Source organism: Myxocyprinus asiaticus, chromosome 12 (genome assembly GCF_019703515.2).
Source record: "Myxocyprinus asiaticus isolate MX2 ecotype Aquarium Trade chromosome 12, UBuf_Myxa_2, whole genome shotgun sequence".
Lineage (NCBI taxonomy): Eukaryota > Metazoa > Chordata > Actinopteri > Cypriniformes > Catostomidae > Myxocyprinus > Myxocyprinus asiaticus.
Window position 1 is genome coordinate 22,341,125 of NC_059355.1, and position 20,831 is coordinate 22,361,955.

At 38.4% G+C, this 20,831-nt stretch overlaps 1 protein-coding gene across 3 annotated transcripts in view; it reads left to right on the top strand.

Annotated features, from left to right (window-relative positions):
* The first annotated feature begins 661 nt into the window (after positions 1-661).
* LOC127449626 (zinc finger protein 644-like) overlaps positions 662-20,831 on the top strand; it is a 32,419-nt gene continuing 12,249 nt past the window's right edge. For 2 of the 3 annotated variants that reach the window (XR_007898762.1, XM_051713146.1), the window contains exons 1-2: positions 663-766; positions 8,412-8,458. Coding sequence is in view for 1 of the 3 variants with exons in the window: in XM_051713146.1 (XP_051569106.1) it covers positions 696-766; positions 8,412-8,458 (118 nt within the window). In the remaining 2 variants the exon portion in view is untranslated. Of the gene's footprint in view, positions 772-8,411; positions 8,459-20,831 lie in introns of all 3 variants that reach the window. The other variant, XM_051713147.1, reaches the window with a different exon arrangement.

The window sequence follows — 20,831 nt, forward strand, 5'->3', positions numbered from 1 at the left end:
GATGCCTGCCAACCTCCAGTTTTAGTAATCTTCAGCTTTCGGATGCAGCCATTGTTGCTTAATTAGTACATCTGTTTAAGGAGTGGCACTCATTTTAAACAACCAGAAAAAAGCACAAGCCTTATCTTTATAATACCAGCAAGACACTATTTGCATAGTTAAAAAAGTACAAGGAATATCACTGAGTTCAAAACAGATGAGAACATTGATCACTGGCAGTTATAGAACAACTTAATATTGCAACTAAACCGTTTTTCACTAAAAGTCTTAATGCAAATTCCAGGAAGAAATGCCCATGAACAATTATAATTCCAATCTATAATGATATTATTGACCACATCACTATAGGTGTGTATGTCCATCGTCCCACCATCTTTCCTGTCTTTTTAAAACCCCAGCAGTAACTTCACCTAAGAAGAATTCACCCTCTGTCTGTGGAACAATCCATATCTCGAGCGGGGGACTTACATTATGTCTCAACATCACCACTCTTTATAAATATATTGTGCACAGTTTTTCAGTGAAAAATAACACGACCTTACATTTTCAGTATCTCTTTTTAAGGGATTTAATAGGGATTTCATTTCTATTGATCTGAGTGCATAACGTGATATGTGAACGCACAGACCGGATATCCCTCCTTTAGTTTTAGTTCAACCTGCAGAATTTTAGGCAAAATGGCGACAATGTAACGGATGGAGGACGAAAAAAGGACTATTAGCAAGTGCCATGACAAACTTGTCCCTTGTTATAATTTCATACTCCGGTAAGGTAGGTTTAAAGCTTACAACCGTCTCCCTTTGCCGGATTTGTTAACTGTACTGAGAGCTGAGCGCGCGATGGAAACAGTGAGTTTAGTCCTTGCATGGGCACGAGAGCTTATGATGTCAACACTGTGCCAGTCATGCATCGTGCCAGCTACGGTGCCAATAACATGTCATCCCTCCGTTGTCAGTCTATTGCTCTAATCTGTGGCATTGCTTTTGGAAAAGTTCGACGCTCCTCTGCTATCTGAATGCACCTGCGAGGTTTTTCGTTTTTACCCTGAACTTGAAGCTTTATATACACTTTTAAAAGACGGGTGTCAGAATCGATCCAAAGCGGTGTCAGTCACCGGATTAGATGAACCGTTTTCCCGAGTCAGCGGGATACTTCGGTTTTGAGTTTGTGTCGCGGTCTCTAATCGCGGATTTGACACTTGAAGAGATTCAAACGCGTCTTGAAAGCGCTCAGCGCGCTACCTTGATTGTAGAGAAACTGCTGTATGCTTTCTCCTCTCACACTTGCAAACAAACACCTCGCAGGTCTGTTGCTTTCTCTTCCAAAATACAGTCGATCATGTATTCTTAAAGGGTGTTGTAGTGCCATTACAAGATCCCCTTTGTAATGTTTTGAGTAACTGAACTTTTTATAGACACTCACTGAACGTGTTGTTAAATGAAATAAAATCATTGGTGTCCATGTGTGACTTTAAAGGAATTGTACACCCACAAATGAAAATTCTCATATTTTTTTTTCTTTCTACCCTTATGCCATCCCAGATGTGTATGACTTTCGTTACTCTGCTGACAAAGATTTTTAGAAGAATATTTCAGCTCTGTAGTTCTTCACAATGCAAGTGAATGGGTACCAAATGTTTTAAGCTCCAAAAAGCATATATAGGCACCATAAAAGTAATCCATAAGACTCCAGTGGTTAAATCTGTCTTCAAAAGCGATAGAATAGATGTGGGTGAGAAACAGATCAATATTTAGAGCTACACTATGTAACTTTTGGCCCTCTAGTTGTTAAAAAAATAAAACGACACGTGTTTGCGGAAGTACATTGTTTTGGTAATGACGTAGGTTGTGCTTTGGCTCTGCTCCTCTGCGCTGATGAATGTGGTTTGAGGCACCGGTGTACACATGAATACAGGACATCTTATCAGAGCGAATGGACAAATAAATAATGAAATAAAGGAAAAGACAGATATCCGAAAACATGTCATCTGAGCAGATAAGTGCTATATCTTATGCTGACTTATTGGAAACATTGATGTTTTGAAATAAATGACGTTACACAAGTTAGGCAACATTTGTTAACATTAGACATAACGATTGCTAGTCTGATAAGGTCAAACGTTGAAATTGTTTTATAACTGCAGGATATTCTGGCCAAATAGACCACGGTAGTAACTAATTTATAGATTGTCATTGTTACCAACCAGTGGTCAACATCATTTCAAGACTCACATGTCCTTGGCAAGCCTAGGACTAAAGGATTTATTTCTATAAATTATTCCCATTATAAAGAAAAATACACGTGTGCTAGCAAGTGAAAAGTTCTCCATCGATTACAGTATAATTATTGTAATTCACTACACACGTGTGTGTGTGTGTGTGATTACACAACTATACATTAACCATATCAAAAAAATATCTTACTGTTGAGTAAGAAAAAAGCCATCTCTGGGTCGCTTTTAAATCCTTTCAGTTGTCGCCACCTCTGAAAAGCCAAGCCGATGTTGATTCAGGTGTTATTACGGACTCTGTCGCTTTCCCTTTTTGCATGTAGACTCTGCTCTGTTCGGGGTTTCTTTGTTTTTACAACCAGTGATTCCCCGGAGGTTTGCTGTTTTGAATGATCCATGGTAAATTTTTCTCATTCATTGTGACAGCAAACTTTCAGCTTCAGCTATTGCCACACACGCGCTACAGTAGCCAGATCTTATTTTCTCTGTGTTCGGATATGATGTTAACACGCACAGGCGAATGATGTATGCAATTTCCTGTGAAATCCATCCCGACAGCTCTAAAACATAATTATTATAGGTTTATCAAAGTGTATTTGAGTAAAGTAAAGACAGGTTTGGAAGATGGATTTTTGTTGCACTCTCTCATTAATAACATTTTATTATTTTTTTAACAAAAAAAAGTTTCATAGTGTAACTTTAAGTCCTTTTTTTTTTTACAATAAATTCTCGCCTGGCCAGTAGGTGGTGATATGCACAAAGAATGTCAATCATTAAGAACAAAAGAAGAAGAATGTGAAAGTGAAAGTTGAGATTGATAGTGAAAAAGGACTTAAACAATGGTTGCATCTGAACTCAAAGGTAGCTGTCTTGTTGCCTCACTGCCATATCAGTCAATGACTCAACAGACAGTGTTTTTATATGAAGGTACCCACAGAAACTGGTTTTGGACAGGCTACTGAGGCACATCATTGCTAGGATACCAGCAAATGATTATCGCCATATGGTGTCCATTAAAGGTAACTTGTCTGCTTCATGAAGTCCAGCCGAACCACAATGGTCTAATAATCTAGAACAAAATCAAGATAGTTTTGGCGGTAACCAAGTGCATATTTTATAACTAAAATACTAATTCCTTGCTAGAAATGGAATGAAAAGTAAAAAAAAAAAAAAAAAAAAAAGAAAACATTTATACACAAATTGGCTAAACTGCCTCTTCGGCAGCATTTTTTTTTTCTTCAGCAAAAGTTTGGAATAATGTACAGATTTTGCGGTTTCGGAAGGAAATTGATACTTTAATTCATTAAAGTGGCATTCAACTGATCACAAAAACAACACCATCACTATTTGAAGAAAGTCATTTTTGATCAAATCTAGACTGGCCCCATTTCCAGCAGTCACCACTCCTACACTATATCCTTGAGTAATCATGCTAAATTGTTAATTTGATACTAGAATATCACTTGCCATTATATCAAACACTGCTGAAAGCTATTTGGTTCATTAAATTAAGCTTAATTTTGTGTTTGTTTTTGAGTTGCCACAGTATGCAATAGACTGGCATGTCTTAATGTCAATATTAGGTCAAAAATGACAAAAAAGAAACCGCTTTCTCTAGAAACTCATCAGTCAATCATTGTTTTGAGGAATGAAGGCTATACTATGCTTGAAATTGCCAAAAAAAAAAAAAAAAAAATGAAGATTTCATACAAAGATCCTCAGTCTTCAAAGACAAAGGACAACTGGCTCTAACAAGGACAGAAAGAGATGTGGAAGGCCAGATGTAAAAGTTTCAACAGTAAAGAGAAGGCTCAGGGGTGCAGACCTTTTGGGAATAATTGCAAAGAAAAAGTCACTTTTGAAACAGAAAAACAAAAAGAAAAGGTTAGAGTGGGCAAAGAAACACAGATATTGGACAACAGATAATTGGAAAAGAGTGTTATGGATCTTAACCCCATTGAGCTTTTGTGGGATCAGCTAGACTGTAAGGTGCGTGAGAAGTGCCGACAAGACAACCACATCTATGGAAAGTGCTACAGGAAGCATGGGATGAAATGTCACCTGAGTATCTGGACAAACTGACAGCTAGAATGCCAAGGATCTGCAAAGCTGTCATTGCTGAATATTGGAGGATTTTTTGATGAGAACTCTTTGATGTAGTTTAAGAAGTTCTGAACATTTTTTTCAAATTGTAATAATAATTTTTCACGTTATTAATGTCCTGACTATACATTGTGATCAGTTGAATGCCACTTTGGTGAATAAAAGTACCAATTTCTTTCTATAAGAGCAAAATCTGTACATTATTCCAAACCTTTGGCCACCACTGTACTCAAAGAAAGATCTGCTGTTTTTACAGAGTACACATATTGTTAGGTAGACTTTTATTTATTTATTCCAAAAACAGTATGAAACTATAATTAATATGACTTGTTGTTTGGAAGAGTAACCTAGTGACCTATTTGTTGTTGCTCTATTGGTGTTCCTGTTGGCTGTAATTACAACAAATGTGTGTCTGACCCTCATATTGAGTTTATACATAACATTCAGCTACTCTTTTTTTTAATTTTTTTTATACACCCTGGTTGTTTTGCATCGTTATCGCTTCACAACTCTTTGTTTTTGCATTCTTAATTATCTACTTAGAGGATAACAATGAAGCTATTCTTACACACAGGTCTGCACACATTGATCATACAGCAGATTGATGTGTTGTTAAGGGATCAAAATCCCGTCAAATGTATTGCGGTCAGGGATCCAAAAATAAGTAGTGTGAATCAAAATAATAAGCGTGAATTAAAAAATAATAAGTGCAGATAAAAAGATAAGCGCAAAAATAAATAAAAATCGCAGACCAAATAATAAGCGCAGATCAAAATAATTAGCGCAGATAAAAAAATAACAAGCATGAATCAAAAATATATAAAAACATTTAAAATATGCTGCAAAAAAACAAAACAAAAAAACAACAGAAATATTAAAGCAAAGTCATCAGAATTGCAAACAAAATCATGTTTTCCTTGGTTATATTAATGTTTTTTGTGCTCACTGACAATTTTGATCATATTTTAATTTTTTTGTATGCTTACGCTGTATTTTTCTTTGCTTTTGTTTCCAAGTTCTGCACTTGGTTTTCCAAAACTTGTGAGTAGAGTTTCATGTAAATCAGGGCGTTTTGCGTCCCTATTGGTCCACTAGTTCTTGATTGACAGCTGCTCTTCTAGCCAATCATTCGAAGAGGGGAGGTGACATCACTCCAATTCAACTCCGACGGCTGCTGCTCAATATTATATTATTTGTGGTTGATAGATACGCTGCTTGTGTCTGTTTTGAGAATTTTCTGCCAGCTCTAGGAAACAGTGTGTTGTCCGAGAAGGCCATTATCGTAGTCCGTTAACACATGTATCGAGTCAGCTGTATTTAGTTAGCAGAGTCTTTAGTTTAGGCATTATTTAAGACTTCCTTGTTTGTAGGTTATTGGCTGCATATCTAAAAAAAAAAAAAAAAAAAAACAAACAAGGCGGGGTTCGTGTGGATGTTTGATGCATGTTTTTACTAGCTGTACCAATGTAGTTGCAAGTTCAGAACCCAACTTGATACGCTTTTCCATTAAATAAAATCCAGATCCCGTCACCAAGGCCTATTACAATACTGATGAATATAGAAATGCTTACATATAATTTGTTTTTTGTTTTTTATTATACCAAAAATCTAAAAGATATGCATTATTGCTGACACCTACATGCACACTTTGGAGTTGGTTATATGACTGTAAGTCATTTGCTTCAAATGTTATTGAAGTTGTATACTCTATGTTATGGAAATGTTTGTAAATGTTTTGGATATGTATGCTCCAATGTTGCCTGTATCTTTAGAGACGGTCCCTAAATTTGTGACTGTTTGTGAATAAAGAATGTCCAATGTCAAGCCAACTTTATTGCATTATTTATTGACGTGGGGACGCAAGGTCACTTGTTTCTGATTACATGTAGCTGTGCCAACGATGCCAACATAGGATCAGTACATAACGGCACATTCAGCAACATGGAAAAGTGGATCAAGTTAGGTTCTGAACTCGCGACTACATTGGTACAGCTAGTAAAAACATGCATCAAACATCCACACCAACCCAGCCTTGTTATTTTTAGTTTTTTTTTGTAGATATGCAGCCAGTAACCTACAAACAAAGAAGTCTTAAATAATGCCCAAAGTAAAACTTTGCTAACTAAATACAGCTGACTCGATACATGTGTTAACGGACTATGATAATGGCCTACTCGGACAACACATTGTTTCCTGGAGCTGGCAGAAAATACTCAAAACAGACACAAGCAGCGTATCTATTAACCAAAAATAATATAATATTGAGCAGCAGCTGTCGGAGTTGAATTGGAGTGATGTCACCTCTCCTCTTTGAATGATTGGCTAGAGGAGGAGCTGTCGATCAAGAACTACTGGACCAATAGGGACGCAAAACGCCCCCTGATTTACATGAAACTCTACTCATAAGTTTTTTTGGGAAAACCAAGCGCAGAACTTGGAAACAAAGGCAAAGAAAAATACAGTGTAAGCGTACAAAAAAATTAAAATATTAATAAAATTGTCAGAGAGCACATAAAACATTAATATAACCAAGGAAAACGTGATTTTGTTTGCAATTCTGATGACATTGCTTTTCTGTTTTATTTTTTATTTTTATTTATTTATTTATTTTTTTGCAGCATATTTAAAATGTGTTTATATATTTTTGATTCATGCTTGTTAGTTTTTGATCTGCGCTAATTATTTTGATTTGCGTTTATTATTTTGATCTGCGCTTATTATTTTTTGATTCATGCTTATTATTTTTGGATCCGTGACTGCAATATTTTTTACGGGATTTTGATCCCATACTTTGTTACCATAGACACAAAAAATAGGGCCTAGGCAACACAAGGACATTATCCTTTTTTATACTTATAAATATAGCTGAGGGTGGATGCTTAGGTCATTATTATTGAGGTGAAACTCTATTATAGTCTCATTTTCTCAGACTTCAGAATATTTCAGTTCTCTGAGTTGTCCTTCATTCCCCTCTAGAATCATGTCCATTAAAATCATCTCTAATAATACCATTTTATTTGTTCTGACCTGTTTCTAGACTAAACTGTCATTTAATTTAGAGGTCATGACACAGACCTGCCTCAGTCCATGTATATTTGCATTTAATCACCCTAATATAATGTGAACAGGAGTCTTAACAGAGATTCATGAGATAGAATCAGATTAATGAAGATAATTGAGGAAGGTCAAGACTGGGAACATGGCTTAGACACACACAACTCCACGCTCACAATCACATAAGAAAATCCTGTGAAGATAGATTTTATAGCATGAAGGAGTAAATTAAATACTCTGAGCCTTTTTCACACAAATTGATTATGTGTCACTCAGCAAGGTCAAATATTTGCACTGAGAAACGCATTTCTGGAATGTGCAGAATGCTAAAAATCGGTCTCATCTGCCTTGTTTTTTGCTGGGCTCTCATTTCGCAGTGTTCTAAATGAAGACACAGGGGACTGTTTTAATGGAAGTACACTGGCCTGAATTAGCAAGCCAGCACTACTGCAGCTGGGCTGGAGAGATATTTCAGTAAGGTGTTGATCTAGCCAGAACATTGAGACCTGCATAAATCTATTACTGTTACTCATTGTAGTTACTTTGCTTTACATTTTGTGCACTTACCTGTATGCTTATTATTATTGTTATTATTATTAATATTTTATTGTTTGAATTTTTTATGTATGTAATACATGTTTTCTTTTTGTTATTTAGTTTTTTTGTTAATGAATGTGACTGTAACGTGCTCTATTATTTAAAATTAGATGTTGATTTGAATGGTTGATCGTCTGTGTTTTAATTCATTTTACTGGAAGAGCATATTAAAGGATTGATAAAGAGTCAGTCAGTTTATTTGAATGTATTCGTTCAAAGGTTATAGAGAGAAGTTACAATATTTGAGCCTTTATTAGGCTCTAGAATGGCTCATGGGTATGGGTTTATGGGATATGGTTAATGCATACTCTTGTTTTTAAACTGCTCTTCCACAAAATGATTGTTTGTCACATTGTACCAGACAGATGTTTTATCTCTTTACACATAATATTTCTAATACTAATTCACTGTATATTTTACATTGCAGGTGGGTTTACCGAGAACCACAGTGTGCCAATGTTTTGGAGAACACTGGTAGGAACAGTTTTTCAAAAAGATTCATTTATCTCAATAACCGTTTGTTGTCTTATGTAAAAAAAAATATATAATATATATATATATATATATATATATATATATATATATATATATATATTATTATTATTATTATTGCAGCAAATTGCAGTTCTTAATGACAATGTAGTTAAGTGTGTGGAAAATTAGATGTGATTTTTTGAGTGATTTATATTAACAGAATTAGGATGAAAACGATGAATGTTACATTTGTGTCTTCGCTAAAGTTGCTGGAAAGCTGGAGTGACAGAGCATTATCTGCCTGTACACAGCACCAGGGGTGTGTGTATGTTCCAGATATTTGGTGGCATGTCTCAACACCTTGAGCTGAGGCACAGATGTGTGAACTGCTCTGATACTATAGCTGGGTGTGATCAGCAGTCAAATTAAATCAGAGCTGTCAGTTACACTTGTCAGAGGCATACTCCCCGTCGGCCTGGAAACCTGGCAATATTCATCTTCCTCGAGCAGCCCCCCAGAAAAAGGCCAAAAAGGGGAATCTGGGTATAATGTTGTGTGAGCAAAACTGCCAAAATAATTTTGTGTAACTGGACAATGATCCAAAAGAATTGGGATGATAGCAATGATATGTTAACCTGCCTGCGTTCTGCATTCAAAAGATATCTTTGTCTCTGAAGTTTGTCTTGGGATGTGTTCCAAAATTATTTGACAGATGTGATTGTCACCGGTTAGTCTTGCTCCAAGTCGAGAGGGTGCCTCTCTCTTCAAGTAATTCTTGCCACTTTAAAACAGATATGGCAAGGAGATCCCAGCAGTCAGTTATCCACACCTGGATAAGCAAATGAGAACACTTCCGCCCATTAAAGACTTTATGAGCACAGACTGCAGCAGCCTCAGGCTCCATATCGCACGCTGATGAATTCACCACTAGGGGCCAGGATTTGATCACTAATGATCTGCAGGGCACTAAACTGTGATTACAATTAAAAGATATGAATGCTTCTTTCTAAAGAGTAAGTGTAAGTAATAAGCCATGTATATATATATATATATATATATATATATATATATATATATATATATATATATATATATATATATATTTTTTTTTTTTTTTTTTTAATGATTCAAATTGTCAGTAATATTTGTGTCAATATACAATTTTGGGAACAAAATGACTGTCCTCTTCGAACAATTAAAAAAAACTTGAACTTGTGGAAAATTGCAGTGTATCTTTATTTTTTAACACATGATTATAAATACACTGAACATACAGTACTTGAGTGAAATATATATATATATTATTGAGGCAAAACAGTTATCCAACACCTATGTCACCCATGTGAAAAACTGCCCTCTTAAACTTAGCTGGTTTTGCCACCTTTAGCAGCAAAAATGTCTGGGTTACGTACGTAACCTCGGTTCCCTGAGACGAAGGGAACGAGACATTGCGCTTGGTAATGCATATGTGGAGTGTCCTTCCACATGACCTAGTTGAAACCTCTCTACAATAATGCCAATATTTGAATATTGGCTATGGTGTTTGAGTACCGCCCTTTTAGGCACAAAGCTGTTCGCTATAAAAGCAGACACGCAAACACCATTCCTCAGAATTTTCTGACTGAGGTACAAGGAGCGCATCGCTCGCACCTCAAAAGAACTCTTAGTCTTGTAGAGCTGCCAGCGTTCATAATGTCTCGTTCCCTTCATCTCAGGGAACCGAGGTTACATACATAACCGAGATGTTCCCTTATGACTCAGTACACTTGACATTGCGTTTTCTTACGCATATGGGGAGCAGAATCCCATTACGCCGCACTACACGACATAACCTTCCAGAGAAGAAACATGATGCTGCAGTCCCGCGGGACGGCGACTGACGTGAGTATGTCGCAAGTGAGTGACCCTCATGTTGGGCCAGGAGGGGAGCACTCAGAATGAATATATGAACTATTGTCATACAGTATGAATTAACCCCTTCACGAACACAGTCGAAAGGGAGTTTATTTATAATGAAAGTGCTTGTGACTTTATGGTAAATTACAATGGCCTGAATACAGGCGGTTGTGTAAAATGATGGGGAACCCGTACTTAAAGGGAGGGCATAAGTATACTTTTGGCAAATGAAATAACAAGCGCTCTAAACAGAGAGGACTTCTGAAGAGAGAGACGTTACATCTAGTTTGTAAAACCATGCAAATGTTTTGAGAATACCATCCTGCTGCAAAACATACGTATGTCTTGCAAAGACACACAGTTCATCCATGCCCATGAGGCCATGCCTCTAGTTGAGCGTGCTTTAACACCAATTGGGCAAATCTTACCCTGCGACTCATAAGCCTGGGCAATCGCATCAATGATCCAGAGAAAGTGAGAAAGTATTTGCTTGGAGACGGACACTCCTTTCGTGCGTCCTCCATGGCACACAAAGAGCTGATCAGACAGTCTGAACTGGCGGGTGTGCTCAACATATGCGTGTAGCACCCGCGCACAAGGCATTACAAATGCAAGGATTGTTCCTCATCTGAATTAAATGGAGGAGGGAAGAAGGCTTGAAGGTGAACACCCTGCGCTCTGAAGGGCGTGGTTAGAACCTTAGTACCTTAGGCATATAGTCTTTTCTGGGTCTGACAATGGCTTTGAAAGACCGGGGCTAAACTCCAGACATTAATTGTTAATTGATAGTGCATGTAATTGACAGACCCATTTTACTGAGGCCAGAGCCAGCATTAGTGTGGTCTTAATGGAGAGCATGCACCAATTAACAGAGTCCAAAGGCTCGAAGGGGGGCCCTGGGAGCGCTTTTAGGTCCAAAGTTAGGTCTCAAGTCGGGACTGTAGCCGGCTGAGGTGGATTTAATCATCTTGCTCCTCTAAGGAACTTTATGATTAAATCATGTTTGCCTATAGTGGCGCCAGCTTCAGATGCATGATATGCAGATATAGTCGCCACATAAACTTTGAGCATTGACAGAGTGAGTCCTGCTACTAATTGCTCTTCAAAAAATATGAGAATTTCATGTATGGGGCAGTTTACTGGGTCCTTGCCATGTGAAAGACACCAGTCAGTGAACACATCCATTTTAGCGCGTAGAGGCATCTCACGAATGGCACTCTGGCCTGTAAAATGGTGTTCATGACTGAATGCATAAGTTCTGGCACGTTTAGCACACTCCGTTCAAAGGCCACACGTGCAGGCTTTGCAGCTCTGGCTGGGGATGCCAAACAGTGCCTTCTGTGTCAAAGAGAAGATATTTCTTCAGCGGTATTTCCCATGGAGGCCTGTCCAGTATTTCTTCCATCTCCAGAAACCAGGACTGATTGGGCCATTTCGGCGCAATTAACAGAACTGTTTCCATGTCCACTCGGACTTTGCTGATAACAGAATGAAGGAGGCGCACCGGGGGAAGCGCATACTTGTGTTTCGCCGGCCATACGTGGGCCAGCGCGACATGGCAACATATACATGCCACTACTGTTGTGTTGTCCGAACGAATCAGAATGTGGTGATCCACAATATCAGAATGAAAAGCTCTCAAAGCTAGAAAGACAGCCAGTAGCTCTAAGCGGTTGACATGTCACGGCTGTTTCGCACCTGTTTCCAGGTGTCGAAAGTCTGGTGTCCATTACACACCACACCCCAATCTGTGTTGGATGCATTTGTGGTCAGCACTTTCTTTCTGAAACTTGTCCCAGCATAACACCCTGTTGGTTGAAGGCTAGTGCTGTCCGTGGTGCTAGAGCAACCAAAACCGCAATGCACATGAAAATGAAATGGCTTCAGTAGTAATGTTTTTTTTCAGTTTGAACTGAAACAGACACCGAAGTATGGTCTGTATGTGCTCGTTCATGAGGTGCGCACAGATGAACTCCTAAAAAGGAGATTTACTGGCTGGGGAAAAGTGTGCTTTTCACCCAGTTGACCAGATTTTCCATATGGCAAAGCAGCAAGTTAAGTCTGTGTTCGCTCAGTAGTGCCTCTGATTGGCTAGTGATAGCCAATTGCTGAGGTAATTAAAAATACACACACACCGTTCGTTTTCAGTGGGGCGAGTGCCGCATCGATACATTTCGTGAACGTGCGGGGAGCCAGAGACAGACTGAAATAAAGGACTTTAAATTGAAAAGCAGTTCCCTGTAAAGCGGTGCAATTGGTACATGAAGTATGCGTCCTTCAGAGCTATTGATGCAAATCAGTCCCGAGGACGGATGTGCGATAAGATTTGTTTCTGAGTTAACATTTTGAATGGGTGCGCTGAGAGCGTGATTCAAGTGTCTCAGAACTAGAATGGGCCTAAGCCCACCATCCTTCTCCAGAACGAGGAAAGAACAGCTGTAAATCCCACTGTGTGTGTCGCAGTCTGTGCACGCAACCCTGGTATATCGTGTGGTCAGAACACAAATTGTGCTTGATTGTTGTAAACACCAGCTCTGACATGCCCATGAGGACAGCAGCAACAACCTCTATCACGTTCTTTATGAGAAGATTGTGTATTTCGGCTTGTAACATCGGCGCGTCTTCGGACAGAACCATTGGAAGACAGAACACCATTGAAATGGGTGGCCGACGAGCAAATTGGATCGTATAATCATGTTCGATTGTTTTTTGTTTTTTTTTTAGCACCCAGTCGGAATGCCAGTAAGACCTTGCAAAGTCCATGTAACGGGACAGAGGGCAATTTGGTATGTTCTTAACATGATATAATGTGCTGCTCACCATTGGAAAGTGGTTGCGGATAATGTGAGGTTATGTGAGGATAATGTGAGCTATTTATTGAAAAAGTGTGAGCGTTGGCGCTACGGCTTGCGCTGAGGCAGCTGCCTTCATTTGGGCCATGGCTTGCGTGGCTTTACCAGCGGCCCGACGCCGACATTTGACACCACTGAGGCAGCTGGTGTGGTGTTTTTAGCCGGGCACTGGACTGAGGACTACTCCTTTTTAGCATAAAATGTCTCATAGCTTGTGAGTGTTGCTGAGTCATGATGTAGCACTCAGCAATTCTATTCACAGAGCCTACGAAAAGGCCGGATGGAGACACTGGAGCATCAAATAGAACATCTTTTCCCATGTAACACATTTCCGTGAGGGTCAGCCAGATGTGACGATCCAAAAACACCAGGTTGCTCACTGACTTGCCAATGGCTTATGCAGTGACTTCCGTGGCTCGCAGCGCTAAGTCCATAGTGGTGCGGAGCTCTTTGAACGTCTCTGGATCATAGCCTTGCTTGTCCATTTGTTTGAGGAGCTTAGCTTGGAAAACTTGGAGCACCGTCATCTCGTGGCGTGCTGAACCAGTTTGGCCAGCTGCTGAGTATGCTCTTCCAGTCAGTGCAGACGTTAGTCGACACAGCTTAGAAAGATGAACCACTTCCACTTGAGTTCCTCTTTGTAGTTGACGGCGAAGCGGTAGAAGGCTTCTAGACATGAGATGAATCGCTGTCTTGAAGGAAGAAAATTGTGTTTTAAAACTGATTTAAAAATTGTGTTTGCGCGCCTGCTTTTTCAGCTAACAGCTTCGCGCCTGAAAGGGCGGGACTCAAACACCATAGCCAATATTAGAATATTGGCGTTATTGTAGAGAGGTTTCAACTAGGTCGTGTGGAAGGACACTTCCCATATGCGTTAGCAAACGCAATGTCAAGTGTACTGAGTCGTAAGGGAACTGCAAGCAAATGCTTCTAATAAATGGAGATCAGTCTTTCACACTGGAGGGTTTTCGAACATGAACTGCCCGTTTAAGGTCCTGCCACAGCATCTCAAACAGGTTCAAGTCAGGACTGTGTTTGATTTACACCAGATGTAATGGAACCCCTGTCTTCCAAACAGTTCCACTTTCGACTCATCAGTCCACAGAACATTCTCTCAAAAGTTTTGAGGATCATCAAGGTGTGTTTTGGCAAAATTCAGACAAGCCTTAATGTTTTTCTGGGTTAGCAATGGTTTTCGCCTCGCCACTCTTCCATGGATGGCATTTTTGGCCTGTGTCTTTCTGATAGTGGAGTCATAAACAGTGACCTTTATTGATGCAAGAGAGGCCTGCAGTTCCTTGGATGTTGTCCCTGGCTTTTTTGTGACTTCCTGGATGAGAAGTCAGTGTGCTCTTGGAGGAATTTTGGAAGGTTGGCCACTTCTGGGAAGGTTCACTACTGTGCCAAGTTTTCTCCATTTGGAGATAATGGCTCTCACTGTGGTTCTTTGGAGTCCCAGAGCCTTTGAAATAGCTTTACATTTCTTCCCAGACTGATGCATTTTAATCATCTTTTTCCTCATAACTTCTGGAATTTCTTTTGACCTTGGCATAGCGTGCTACTGGGTGAGACCTTTTAGCCAACTTCATCTGCTGAAAAAGTTCTATTTATGTGTTGATTTTATTGAACAGGGCTGGCAGTAATCAGGCCTGGATGTGTCTAGTCCAGCTGAACCCCATTATGTATGCAGTTTCATGGATTTGGGGATTTAGTAACTAAGGAGTGAAATACATTTTTACACAGGCCCAGTTGGTACTGGATACCTTTTTTGCTTCAATAAATAACATTATCATTTAAAAACTGTGTTGTGTGTTTACTCAGATTGCTTTTGTTTTATGTTAGATTTTATTTGAATTTTTGAAACAATTTAGTATGAGATATTCACAAAAACAGAACAACTCAGGATGGGGGCAAATACTTTTTCACAGAACTGTACCATGCTATTTCTGTTTGTAAAGTTTGCATTTGTATTTATTTGTATACATTTAGCAGACACAAAATGACTTAAAGTCTACTCAAGGTTTATATTTTATCAGTTTGTGCATTCCCTGGGAATCAAACCTATGACCTTGGCATTGCTAGAGCCAGGTCTAGCTACAGTACAGAATACCTAATGCTATAGAAAACAAAGACCTGAAAGCTCTTAAGTAGTGAGATCACCCCATCTATCACTTTATCATAAAGGTGTTTTAATCTGTGACTTTCTTTATCCTCTCTGTCTTTACTGATGGTGCTGGAAGAAAAGTGGCTTCAGCACCCTCTTATTGATAAGAGTGCATTAATTGGCATGAAGAAGGAGTGCCTCTCCTTCTGTCTTTTGTATACATTTACTGTTCTACTCATTAGCTTCCCGTCGCCTCCCAGCTATCATCTTTTATACAGCCCACCGGGAGTCTCTCGGGAGGTTATTTACATCTCTCCATGGGGCCTCTCTCAGGCTACAGACCCCCCCCCCCCCTTTCTGCACACTGCCTCCTCTTTGATATGTTTTGGAGTTGCTCTGCTTGAGTGGAGCTCAAGTGTTAATGACTGGTCTGGATGCAGTTCCGCCCACTCATTCAGCTTTAATAGATGCCATTGACAAGCAGCAGTGACTGATAAAAATGTGATGATTTTTTAATATCCTGAGGGAGGTTGTTCAGGGGGATATGGACTGCAAATTGAAAGCTTGGCTTTGTTCAATTAAAAATGGGCAGTTTTTTTATTAGCACTGTGTTCTTTAAAATTATGTTTTGGTTAATCAAGGGGTCAATGTAAGTGTGTTTATAGAAATAGCGTCATTTATGAGCTGTAGGAGCTTTGTGTGTAACGTGTATAGTGTATATCAGTATCAGAAATTAACTTTATGTAGTGAATATATTAACTGATTTAGAGTCTTTTTTACATTTAGGATTAAATTTATTTAAAAAGAAAACTTCTAACCATATTAAGGAAAACAATATGTCATTAATACTTAGATTGAATCAAGTTTTTTAGTAATTAACTTCATAATCAACATAATATATATATATATATATATATATATATATATATATATATATATATATATACAGTATACACAGTTAAAGTCAGAAGTTTGCATACACCTTAGCCAAATACATTTAAACTGAAATTTTGGAGCAGTGGCTTCTTCCTTGCTGAGCAGCCTTTCAGGTTATGTCGATATAAGACTCGTTTTACTGTGGAAATAGATACTTGTCTACCTGTTTCCTCCAGCATCTTCACAAGGTCCTTTGCTGTTGTTCTGGGATTGATTTGCATTTTTTGCACCAAACTATGTTCATCTCTAGGAGACAGAATGCGTCTCCTTCCTGAGTGTTATGATGGCTGCATGGTTCCATGGTGTTTATACTTGCGTACTATTGTTTGTACAGATGAACGTGATACCTTTAGGTATTTGGAATTGCTCCCAAGGATGAACCAGACTTGTGGAGGTCCACAATTGTTTTTTTTTTCTTAGGTCTTGTCTGAATTCTTTTGATTTCCCCATTATGTCAAGCAAAGAGGCACTGAGTTTGAATGTAGGCCTTAAATAGATCCACAGGTACACCTCCGATTGACTCCAATTAGACTATCAGAAGCTAATTGCCCAATTGTCTAAAGGCTTGACATAATTTTCTGGAATTTTCAAAGCTGCTTAAAGACATAGTTAACTTAGTTTATGTAAACTTCTGACCCACTGGAATTTTGATTAAGTCAATTAAAAGTGAAACAGTCTGTTTGTAAACAATTGTGTCATGCACAAAGTTGATGTCCGAAATGACTTGCAAAAACTATAGTTTGCTAATATGAAATCTGTGGAGTGGTTAAAAAATGAGTTTTAATGACTTCAACCTAAGTGTGTGTGTGTGTGTGTGTGTGTGTGTGTATATATATATATATATATATATATATATATATATATGTATATATATTTTATGTAAATACTGCACAAGATATCATAACACAATGTCTGCTTAAATAAAGTTCCTTTGTTAGATTGTAAAGTTCTTGACAGTGTTACATCACTGTAAATTGCAAGGTTATTGCTGATTCATGTTTTTGAAGGTTTTAAAATATTGTTTTATTTATTTATTTTTCTGAGATAGTGACCACAGATGTCTTACTAGGATGTCTGCAAAGGCACTAAAACCATGGCCAGATAGGTCTAGAAAATAATACTATGAAAATGTATCAAACGTGCATTGTTCACCTTCACATTTTAAATATCTGGGTATTTTTGTCACTTTGGTGGCATTGTTGCCTGGTTAAAAATTCTCACACCTGATATCCATCATTTTGAACAAGAGGGTTGTGTTTGGTCCTGATTTGTATAGGAATCCTCTGCTGCTATTTTGCCTTTCCACTTTCCTCACTTTTGTTATATTGCTCATGTCTTTGTTGCTTGTGCTGCACATTACATTTTAAGAAAAGGTAATAAAACTTGATTCATCCTGAAACCAGTGGTGCTTAACATTTCTCTAAATGTAATTTTGATGTCTGCTCGCTTAGACCCGATCCCGTCCTCAGCGTGTAGACAAGCATTGACATTGACTCGCTTTCATCTGATTGGTCACATGTCTTCAGCAAAGCGGCAATGACAAAGTTAGCTTTTTTCTTTCACACTACTCAAGCAAGAAGATGCATCTGAGTCTGCCCTCAATCACAGCAGCAGATATGCACTTGTGCAGCTCCTCCGTATTTAAATCAGCTCTCCAGTAATCATACCATTTCACATAAAGAAAAATCCACCCTCTACAACATGGCAAAAAAACACTCAACTCATGACCTAAGAGGATGTATTTTTCATCACATCTCTCTTTCATATTTGCATGAAACAGCACACAACAATCAATGTTTATTTTTCATCAAGAAATGTGCCATTGCCTCAAAAACTACCAGAATGATGCAAATGCCAAAAAACTTTCACCCCCTCTTTGTTTAAGTGACAAACTTTTTGCATCATTCTTTATTGTGAGAGAGGCTACTGGTGTAAGGGCATATCGACCTGCGCTACTCTGCACCCATTGCCCAGCTCACGATAAGAGAGCCCTCATTAAAACAGAAACCCCAGACCCCCCACACTCTCTCTCTCCTCTTTTTAAAAAAGAGAAGTTTTAAATTGACAAAGCCATGGGAAATCCCTGTCAGACATCCCTCCCTTTATCTGTCTAATTTTGAAAGGTATTGTTTAAGGCTTCAAAGTTTATGGGGTTTAATCCTCATCTAACACTACAGGGCAGCAAATGAGGCCATGTCAGCAGCTGTGGCATCACTAATCTACTTCACACAACAGAAAATCCTTTGTCTAGATAAGGTTGCATAGGTTTCCTGTGAACTCGCCTTTTGATGTTCCTTACCTGCTATTGAACATGACTTCTGTCTTAAACCAACTGTCACTCACTCCCTGTCTCCTTTTATCATGCCCATTGGCCCCCTCCCAATCCTAAATCTACCATCACGAGGAGCAGCCATTTCACTAACTCGCTCGCTCTCCCTTTTATTTTAGGAAAGGGTACTAAGGAGAGCTGTGTGATTGGCAAACGAAGGGGAGTCTTTGAGTACATGTTAACATTCTTTTAATTTGGGTTCAGGAAAGATGTACTCTTTTGTTTTGGAATCTGGAGCCAAATTTATGTGGTCAGTTTCAATCTGGGTTTGTAAACGGAGCTGCAATGTTACATCACCTTGGCTGTGAGTGGCTACCCTGGGAAAATGCAACTTTTGCAGTGCGATGGCAACCAAGACATTAGAGTTGGCAGCCTTGGCTCCTGGTTAAGCAGCAGTTTGTAAGACACAGAGGGAGAGCTCTCTAAGGTAGCTGGCCCTGTGCACTGTGGAGATTGTGTAATGAAGCAGAGTTATTGCTGACCTCTCAGTTTCCGTTCAGTGTTCAAAAGAAATTGGATTTTTGACACCCTTGGGGGGCTTTGGGGGGTGTGGGGTGGAAAGTGAAGACTTGAAAATTTTATGAGGTCTTCAATGTGTGGTAACAAATATTCATTTCCACAGCTAAAAGAACAGAATTTACACTCAACTAAAAGGATCTTACCGTATTTTGACAGCTACTCAGTGTATACGCAATGAACACTTGAGTAGACTAGTGCTGTTGAATTTAAATGCAAAATTCAAATATTCATAAAATTTAAGGGGGGGCTAAAATACCTGCTAAAACTGTATTTGAATTTTGGATGTGTGCCAAGCACTGAAGATGACTTCAGACTGATCGCATTCTTGTGCTAAAAAAGACTAGATGCAGCGCAACAAATACAGTTTAACAGGAAGCAGGTGTCTGGAGACATGTTTTAAACATTGAAGAAGTTATTTTTAACTCGACACAGCATCTAAAAAAACAGCGCTCCTGAATGAGGCACTAAATAAACAATCTTCTAGCACGTTTACATTGAAAAGCAAATGGTAAACGGGATGGTTGCAAAAGCATTCGGTGTGAACAGCCCCTTAGGTGGAGGTCTTTGGCCTTTGCGTTTTGCTCTCATCAGTGTTACTTAGATCAAACAATGGGTTTTTAAAGTGCTTTGTCAGGAAAGGAGTTAAATTTGGAAATATGTGTCTCGAGATCCTTGCATTCTGTTCCACTCTGTTTTGCTCTGTCTTTTAGTCTGAGCAGCTTCACGACTGAGTTAAGCCGAATAGCACTGCTATCTGGGAGTATTACTACTGTACACACGACTGTAATGAATGAAAACACTGTGGTATTGCCGTTATTATTAAGCTTGACTCTCGGGTAATACTGTGGCACCAGTGCAACACCACGTTAACATAGAACTGTCTATTCAAGTGTTTTTCCCCCTTGTTTTATTTTTTACTTAACATTATTTTTTTAGATCATGAACTAACTAAAACTTTTATTTATTTTTCATTTTATGCACATTAGTTTAAAATTGAATGCTCTTTTTTTTTTTTTAACTGCCAGAAATGTTCTTGCCAATAATTTAACACGGTGCTGTATGGTTTATATGTATTCATTGCATCCTCTTTTGAAAACAACGTTAAAAATCTGATTTAATTAAAATGTTGGTAATATTTAAGGTAATATAAGGTAAAGATTTGAATTCAGTGTCTTAGCCCAGTTGACAGCCCTAGTGTAGACAAGTTACTTACTTAGGTCAAGCCTAAAATGTTCCATATCTAATGTTTTTGAAAAAGATAAATTATTTTAATGGAACCAGCAGTAAAGAGCAGAATGTAAAGATACCTTGTGGAGAGGTGAATTGATTGGTTGAGACACTCTGCTCTGTATTTGACAGGACTTGTTTTATTCATTTACAATACATTAACAAATTATTGGTGAACAGGGATAATCTCTCACCAACACGGGTAAGAAAATCCGTCCGCTGGTTTGTATTTTATTAACTTGCTATTACTGTAATATGCTGTTCATTTACATATTTTAAAAATAGTTTATCCAGACTGCAGAAGCACTTTGTCATGCTTTTCTGCAAACTTCAAAGTTTGGTCTGTCTCTGTTCTTTGAATAGTCAACTTGTTATCTGGGACCTAATCCTAACTAACCCGGTCTCATGACAAATTGTATTAATAGTATGAAATTACGAAATCGTAAGAAATCACTTGTAAAACTGGCTTATAAAAATGTATGATTTTTACTCTGATAGAGAAAAATAAAC